Genomic DNA, 9083 nt, shown 5'->3' with positions numbered 1-9083 from the left:
AGAGGGAGGGGGCGGCCGCCGGTGGCCGCCGCCCGGGCCTGACGCGAGGCCCCGCCCAGCGCCGGCGAGGGGCGGGGCCGGGGGCCCGGCGGCCCCGCCCCGCCGTGCCCCGGGGCGGGCGGCTCCGGTGGCGGCCTGGGCGCTCCCCTGCGCCCTGGCGGCGCGGCCGTTAGAGCGGGGCGGCTCTCGCGAGAGGCGGCGCCATGGGGGTGCACGGCGTCAAGGCGGTGTTCTTCGACTTGGACAACACGCTGGTCGACACGGCGGCGGCCGGGCGGCGCGCCATCGAGGAGGTACTGCCCTTGTCCCCTCGCCGCCCCCCGACGCGGGGCCCGCGGCCACCGGCCCGGCGGCGGCGGCGGCGGCGGCGCCGCGCGTCTCCCGTCCCCTTCCCCGCCGGCCGCGGTGCCGCCGGCCCGGCGCTGGCACGCGGCCGGAGGGCCGTCGGGGGCCGTTAACGGGCGCGGCGCGGCGCTGGGGGCGAGGGGGGTGCGCGTAGCGCACTGACGGGGGCCTCTTGTCCCTCCAAGGTGGTAAACGCCCTGCAGTCAAAGCACCACTACGGTGAGGGGGAGGCGCGAGTCATTTGCGATAAGGTCCAGGCCAAGCTGCTGAAGGAGTGCCACGACCCCGCCAAGATGTGCATCACCGACCTGCGGATCTCGCACTGGGAGGAGGCGATCCAAGAGACGATCGGGGGGGAGGCGAACCGAAACCTGGCCGCCGAGTGCTATTTCCTATGGAAAACGACCCGCCTGCAGCACCTCACCCTGGCCGAGGACACGCGGGGCATGCTCACCGAGCTGCGGAAAGGGCTCCGCCTGCTCCTCCTGACCAACGGCGACAAGCAGACGCAGAGGGAGAAGATCGAAGCGTGCGCCTGTCAGCCCTACTTCGATGCCATCGTTGTGGGCGGAGAGCAGAAAGAAGAGAAGCCGGCGCCATCCATATTTCATTACTGCTGCGATCTCCTGGGGGTGCAGCCTGCAGAGTGCGTCATGGTCGGCGACTCTCTAGATACAGATATTCAAGGAGGCCTGAATGCTGGCTTGAAAGCAACTGTCTGGTTAAACAAAGCAATGACTACCCCGGTAGATACCTCCCCAGTACCTCACTATATTATTTCTTCTGTTCTGGACCTTCCAGCAGTTTTACAGAAGATGGAGCACAAAATTAATGCTAAGTTAGGAACTGACCATATGGCTAGTAGTAACGAAGCACACTGATGGTTCCAGCATGCAATCAGAGACGTGCTGAGCTGTTAGGTGACTCACTCTTCTAAAAAATTTGACCCTAGGATTTTGAAGTCATGTGGGGTATGCTTTCTTAAACAGCAGATGGATGAATAAGCGCACGGTTGTCAGTGAAAACAGGATAGAAACAGAGAGTTAGATTAATTTAAAAGATGCAAGTGCGGTTAATTTAAAAAACTGCCTCTGTCTGGAAATTATTTTGACGGACTGTGGCTAAAGTCTATCTGTCTCTGACCTAAGTTGCCAGTCTCTTGTTTTTATAGTGGAAAAGAAAATTTGAATGTTTTGATCTTTCACATGCTTTGCTAACTTGCAAGTTTAGCAGAGGCTTCGGTTCAAACCTTGTTTGCAGTGTGTAAAAGACGGCGAGAAAGAGAGTCTGGTACAATCTAGTAAATCTTCACAATTGATCTGCGGTTTATCTCAGGATAGTGAGAGTGAATTTTGCTATTTCTAAAACCAGAATTTATTGACAGAATTAGTTATGTATCAGACCGTGAGAAAATGCTCTACCTTTGATCTTTTGTCAAGTTTTCAGGTTTTAGAATTTTTTTCAGACTTTGCAGTGACTTTTCTCTTATGGAATCTGTACCTCTTGCCAAAAGTACGTAAATGTACATTAAAAATTAAAAAATAGGGGACCATTTACCAGAGGGACTTGATGGATAAGTTTTTACTTTATATTATCTTGGTGCTTCTGCGGATATGCGGTATACTTGTAATTCAGATAATGAGTTTTGTTGGAATGTAATTGATAAAACAGGGATATTTTCAACAGTCTTCTTACTGTACTGTCAAACTCTTTAAAAGTTAATGTTATTGTTCCGTCTGATTTTATTAATGAATTTTGATCAGACTTTTTGGAGAAACTGTTCTTGGTCTTGCTCAGGTGTATGACTACTCAGATTCAACTGCAGGATCAGTGCTTTTTTTGACTGTTTTAATGGCACTGCTATACAATCCCTCCTTACTCCAGTTTCTACATGTATTTAATGTCATTTACTCTGGAGAAAATATGAGCTAGTTGTTTGTAAATGGCTTTCATGACTCTCTTCCAGGAAACTGGAAAATTATGTCGTATGTATTACAGTACTGTGTACAACTTTATAATATGTATGTGCTATTTCCACTACATGCAGGAGATGACTCTCTAAAACACTAAGATTTCTCTTTCCCAGATCACTGTCCTAATAATTTAATTTTTCTGTACTTCATATTCTTACTATATAATGGGAAAGTATTCATATATTAAATGGAAATGTAAACACTTGTTGGAAAACCTGTGTTTTTCAAAACCTGTTTGCTATATATACATTGGGCTGAGTAGCTGGCCATATATGAGCAGTCAAATATATATATTATAGAATAATATTATAGAATATTATAGAATAAATCCATGACAAATCTTTTGAGAACCGGGATATTGAGCTGCTGGCAGAAGAGTGTCTGCCACGTGGGCAGCAATAAAAGATCAGCAAAAAGTGCAGAAACCTAGCAGGAAATGGGTGTGTAGAAGGAATCCTATATACAAGAAAGGATATATCCTGTATACAAAGAAAGGATTCCTTTGTTTAACTTGACATGAATTTAAGTTAGTGTAGTTAAGTCTTGCATAGGATGACAGATTCAGTTTAGAGGAGGGTGTTACTGATTTGAGTTAAATTATTTGGCAATGAGTTCAGGTTGGATCAAAATATGTTGCTTCTACGTTGAGGGAAAAAAAAAGGAAATACTCATTACAGTTTGAACCCCTGTCATCCAATTGTCCCTTAAAATAGGTAAATCAGTCCAGGTTCTTCATGTTACCTAGCCAAGACCTTTGAGACATCAGGATCAATGAAGAGAACAGAGGCAGGCCCCACCTGTACCTTTGAGGAAATGGGCATATGCTAAAAATGATCCAGTTACAGTGGTATAGTACGTTGCCGCATGTAACATGAGCCAGTGGGACTGACTTGACACACCTTTGTTACTGAAGTAAGAAAGAGGCCTAAGTTCAGATTTTATTTTGCATTTAGAAGAGCATGAAAACAGTCACTGGTTTAGCTGATGAGCAAAGCGTTGCTAGTAACATTCCTTATAACCAAGGACTGAGAGAAAAATAAAGATCATTGGGCCTATGAGGAATATTCTAAAAATAGAAATCTATCCAAAAGGTTAGATGGATCCCTGAAAAGCTAATGTGGTTGAAGTAACCTGGTTGTAACCATACTGTCTGATACAAAAGCAACAACTTTGCTTACCACAGCATCCCAAAGGAGCTGCAGTGTAACTCTACATTGTTTGCACAGCATCAGGGTAATAGAACTTAGGTCAGAATGAGGTTTCTGATACAGCTGAGATTTAAAATAACAAATAGTAATAATTCACAAGGATTGTGAAGGCTTGAAGGATATATATATATGCCAGTTTACCTTTTTTTAATAGAAGTCGAGGGTCATATTCTCTTGCCACTGCATCATTCTGAAGTGGGATGCTGAGCCTGCTTACTGTATAAAGGGTCTCTTGTTTTAGAAGAGACTGCTCGTTGTTTTGCACATGGCCAGTCGTTTTCTTAAACCTATGGACCTATGAAAAACCACTGTAAGTGAACACTCAGGTGAGAGTGTGGTCCGTAGAGGCCACACCCAAGTATATTTTTTCCATTGCTGAGTACTGTAGCAGGCTGGATGTGGCTACCAGTGTCCAGATAGGGCAATAGTGTTGCGGTGCTTCTGTGAAACAAGAAGAAACAGCAGAAGGGATTTCTCTATCTAGGGGTCTTAGAAGCAGGTAGTTACCCAATAGGCTGGATTAGGAATCAGGAGTATCTCTGAATACTCAAGATGTTTTTCTTGGATGGAGCTCTTACAGAAAGCCTAATGAAGAATTATTATATTTAACGAAATGGAAACATAAATGTAGTGAAGGGATAATTTTCACATCAGAAGCAGGAACGGATCAATAAAACAGTCTATATTCAGTTCCAGTTAAGTTCTGGGTTTGCTTCGTGTTATTCTCTATTAGCTAACCTGTCTAGTTCAAATTATATTGCCAAAACACACTAAATAAGAAGAGGAAAAAGAAATTCCATCTATATTTTTAAAAAACTTTTCTTTTTCAGATAAATATTACCTCCTGAGGTTAATCTACAGTGACGTTAGTGAAATGAACTGAAACAATAGTTTAATACCAACTGTATTTTAATTCTTGATTTAAAATAATCCATGTACTAGTCTAATAAAAGTATTTTGTTTACAAAACATTTCTCTTAACGCTGTCTAGTGCTGTGGGTAACTACGTTTGTGACCAGGTTTACAACAAAGGGCAAGGATTCTGTTTTTTTAAAATAGCACGGAATTGGGCTTCAAAATCTGTGACCGCATGTTTAGATGTGGCGATGGGGTGTAGTTTCCATCATTTCAAACAGAGGCTGGAATGTAATTACGTATTTATGAAGCTTCTTGGCCAGACTATGTAAACCCCATCCTAACTGCAGTTCCTTGCTAGCTGAACCTGCCTTGCCCAGCTGAATGCCAGCTCAGCTATGCCTACGTGTCCTGACGTCATGGCACTGGCTGCTGCAGCAGCACAAGAGCAGACTGCAAAGCAAACAAGATAAATAAATAATTACAGGAATCTCAAGTCCAGGGGACCCGTTTCAGCAGGTTATGGGTGCACAAAGCCATATCTGAGCTATTGCTACACTCACCGCTGTGTGACTGAAGAGAGGGGAGAGTGGGAGGTTGCTCACCTCATGGCTTTCTTGCCTGCAGAAAAGCAAGCTGTCCCCTGATCGTTTTCCATTGCGTAATGGAACAAATTGTTCATCTTCCGGACCTGTGGAGATAGGTGGAGAGAGGCGTGAAGGTACTCTAGATGAGGGTAGGGTGTTAAACTGAGTGCAGGGGGACTCAGCCTCTAAGGCGGGCGCCTGGCTATGCCAGCTAGCTGTCTGAAGTAGCCCAGATCTGCACACCACAGCCTCTCTCTTCTTGTTGAGGCAGCTTTGTATGTGTAAGGCAGTAAGCTGGACAGCGAGAGCTTCAGAAATGAGGACATTTTCTTACGCACTTGAAAAACTTTAGCACAGAGTTGTTAGAAGGTGATCTGTATGCTTTATACAGGAGATAAGTACCTTTCATTAGAATACTAAGTTAATGCAAAGAGATAAGATGTCTGTATGGGGTAACAAATAAGATGTTCATATTTCCTGAAATACAGACAACGGACAGCATCCTGTGCCCCAGCGAACCTGAGCCAGTCCTGTTTGTCTTTTCCTCTGAAGCTTCTGTTACTTGACAACACCAGTAATGGGGTTTCGAACTAAATTGAAGTAGTCTGATCCATCAGAGCCATCTCTCCTGTTCACATAGGCAGTGATTCTTTCTTCAACTTCAGCTCTCAAATGTGGGGATTTTTACTCCCAGGTTATCTTGAGGCCTTTAAACGACATTTAAAATCCTACCTTAATTCTATACTAACAAAACTCATCATCTGGAAATCATTTGAACGCGTTGAGAAGTACAACAAATAGAAAGGCAATGTATCTCTGCTGTATGTAGCGGTATACTGTTCTTTTGTGCGCAGCTTTTACTATCAGCCTTGCAGTGGGATTGTCTCCATTATAACTCGCTTTCTAGATCACGCTGTGCACATACAAGAGACATAACAATGCAGAGATGATGTCAGCTGTGTCTAAAGCAAAAACTGCAACTTTCTGCCTATGTTGCAAGGGACCTAGACACAGAGAATCACGTTGCCTGCTCCGTATAGCATATTTTGACCTTTTATTCCATCTACTAAAAACAAGGTTGCATGAGAGCCTTCTGCTGAACAGTCCTCAAATGCCAGAAAAAAGATGCACTTTTAAAAAATACGAAATTAAATTATGGTGCTAATACATGAAATTTCAGTCCTTTAGAAGCGCAAGCCATGTTTCTCAGGTCAACACCCAACCAAAGACCAGATGATAACTTTGCATAGGGTCTAATTTAACATCGGAAAATGTTGCCATTTACATCAGCGGAACTTCACAAGTTTAAGTAAGATTTGTATGCTCATTTCTATAAGATCATCTGCAAGTGACTTCTGCCTTCCACTTCTCCTCCCTCGGCTAGGTAGATCTCCATCATCTATTTCGTCAGGTGTATTTCCATATCTTTCTCAATCACAACAGTATCTAGCATTTGGGATGACGTTTGCAGAGGACCACAATAAAAAAGTAATGGAAAAGAACCAGCTTTTGTATCAAGATCATGTTAAGTGCACACATTTAGTACCAGCTCCTTGGCAGCTATGTGCTGCAAGCATGTGTTCGGGCTGTGTTTGCTTTAAATGGCCTTTCCTCCAAAGAAAGTTTCATTCATATCACACAGACGAGGCAAATTTGTCAATTTGTTTAAAAAAAAAAAAAAAAAAGGTAAAAATGTGGGGGGAAAAAAGCCTCCAAACAAAATACTCTTAGTCCTCTGTAGATATCAAGGTTTATAAGGCAAGTTTAAAATACTAAACCTGAGATACTTTTCTCCAAGTTTCAAAATAAATGTTGATGATTAGTTGACTTAAGAAGTACATGTTGTGAGGAAAACAAAACGCTACTCATCATTTCGGCAGTTTCCCAGTGTCTATTCAGTCCATTCATCATGGGATCTAAATGTTTGATTTTTTCATCGACTTATTCAAGAACAACTTTGTGACACCGAAAAAAATCCAACTTCTTTATATTTTGGCAATAATATATTACTAGGCAACGTAGAAGAAACTATGTATGTAGCTTCAACTACATTTTAATATACATTTTATTTAATGTATTTAATGTATTAATGCACATTTTTGTTAGGTTCTTTTTTGTATTTTGCCCTGGAAATGTTTATTTTGCTACACCATCAACATCATTGCAAAAATGCAGTAAAATACAGGGCTAGTAAGGTACAGAGATTTATCTGAATATATAGGGCTGTGGTCATCTAAGAGCTGTGCTTTAGATCAAGGATTTAGGAAATTTTTTTGTACTTCTCGATGATTCTAGGAAGTCACTTAGAATAGTTACAGCTCAGTTTCCCAGAAACCAAGCTGGAAAAATGAAGTGGAAAGCATTTCACTTATCTTGCTTTCCAGTCAAAATCCAGCTTGGTGAGCATCAGATAAGCAAATTTTTATTTACTTGTGTTGTTGCTGAGTCTGCTCAGTGGTACTGCATTCAGGCAGATGTGGGAAGACCATTTTCCCGAGCCAGCGACCAGTGTGACAGAAAGGTCCAACTGGTAGTGAAATCATTACATGTCAAAATACATCAACTACTCAAATATATATTTTGTTGGTTCTTTTGCTATGCGAGTATTAAGAAGCTCAGTAAATTTGTCTCCTTTATTCTTTCCATGAATTAGGCCAACAAGTATCTTCAAGTTACCGTGCAGTTTTCATCAGAGCACTTGTGTGTTGTAGGTCCGTCTGTCTGATAAAGTCAGGCTTCACCGTTTTCACTTGTGCTACTGGTTGGGCGGTCTTTGCTGTTAACGGTGTGGCCTGTTAAATCTCTCTGGGGTTAGGATTTATCAGGAAGTCTGCAGTGGATGGACTGACAGCCTTTGTTTTCCAAACTGTTGATGCCTTCCATTGTGTTTTGTTTCAGACATTTAAATGAGAAGGGTCCTGAATGTTCCAAGTCCTTTTTTCCTTTCAGGAAGAAAATGCATAAACGACACAAACAGCTTGTTTATTTTTCTTTCAGTAAATGTAACTGGGTAAAAATACTTTTTTGCTTCCATCCCTCTCATCTGAAAGTATTTTAGAAGGTACCTCGTAACTTGATGTCTAAACTACTTTGATATATTTGTTATCTTTATCCTGTCACTTTGTGAAACATTATACGTCTGTTTTAAAAACTGCTACTGCTGCAGCCAGAGTTTCATCTTAATATTGTATTATTATAGTTTTACACTGCATTTCTGTGCTCAATTTCTGTTTCTGTGCACTGTATCTCAAAAGAAAAACAAGCCCCTACCTTGGAGATATTTTGTTTTGAGATAAATCTACCTAGTTAACAATTTCTTTTTGTTTTATTTTGAATACTGTGCCCCCTGTTTAATGATGTTCTGTCCACCCAAACCACTTCCCATGTGTTTTCCTCTCTTTTCTGTAGAGCAGCAGTGTTTGTGCATATTTGCAGGGTGAGCAGCATGCAACAGATGTACGCAAAACGCAGAGGAAAAAAACTCTTGGCTTCTAATAGCCTCTGGGTTGGTTAGGATTTGCATTCCCAACATTTTAGAGGACTTGGCAGTTTTTCGGTTGACTTCATAGCCTTCTCTGCAGCTTAACTTCTGTCACCAGTGAATGATGAGCAAAGAAGATGCTTTTGAATACGGCATAATCATTTTATAACACGCTGCCAAGAAGAATTGTAATTGGCCTGGATTCTCCATTTTAGTGCCACGGTACAACTGTTCAGAGACCAGCAGGTTCATGCTCGCATAAAGCATTTTAAGGATATTAAAAAATAGGCCTCAGTGTTCTTCTATTTCTGTTTTCTATTATGAAGGATCAGTGCTGTATTTGGGGTTAATGCACTTGCTCTATAAAGAGGTTTGATTAAGAAAACGGCTTTTATTTTCTGTATTGCTGAGTGCTAAAGCAATGTCCTTAAGGAGTCACAGTGCTGCTAATAAGCTACCCTTTCCACATTACAAAATGCAAATGTATTTTACGATAATTTGTGGGTGGCTAATTTTGGAGTGAAGAAAGAGAAAATTAAAAAGTTGAATAATGGGACCAGCTCTTGATTACAGGGAGTTTGTGTCTGGAGTAGGGTTGAAAAGAAACTCCTATCATTTGGGTATTTAAAAACAC

General features: G+C 42.1%; 1 protein-coding gene across 1 annotated transcript; it reads left to right on the top strand.

The window, feature by feature from the left end:
• The first annotated feature begins 128 nt into the window (after nucleotides 1-128).
• NANP (N-acetylneuraminic acid phosphatase) lies at nucleotides 129-8096 on the top strand. The gene is made up of 2 exons (XM_082306974.1): nucleotides 129-293; nucleotides 531-8096. The coding sequence occupies exons 1-2, from the start codon at nucleotides 204-206 to the stop codon at nucleotides 1224-1226; spliced, it is 786 nt and encodes a 261-aa protein (XP_082163100.1). The 5' UTR covers nucleotides 129-203; the 3' UTR covers nucleotides 1227-8096.
• Nucleotides 8097-9083: the final 987 nt, after the last annotated feature.

Source organism: Platalea leucorodia, assembly GCF_965183815.1.
Source record: "Platalea leucorodia genome assembly, chromosome: 3".
Lineage (NCBI taxonomy): Eukaryota > Metazoa > Chordata > Aves > Pelecaniformes > Threskiornithidae > Platalea > Platalea leucorodia.
The sequence above is the reverse complement of the archived record's forward strand: the minus strand, read 5'-3'. Positions and strand labels throughout refer to the sequence as shown.

Bases quoted from the DNA above. Each gene is read 5' to 3' on its own strand.
- NANP (XM_082306974.1), top strand. From the start codon at position 204: ATGGGGGTGCACGGCGTCAAGGCGGTGTTCTTCGACTTGGACAACACG. The intron at 294-530 runs GTACTGCCCTTG...TGTCCCTCCAAG, and splicing joins GGCGGCGCGCCATCGAGGAG to GTGGTAAACGCCCTGCAGTC.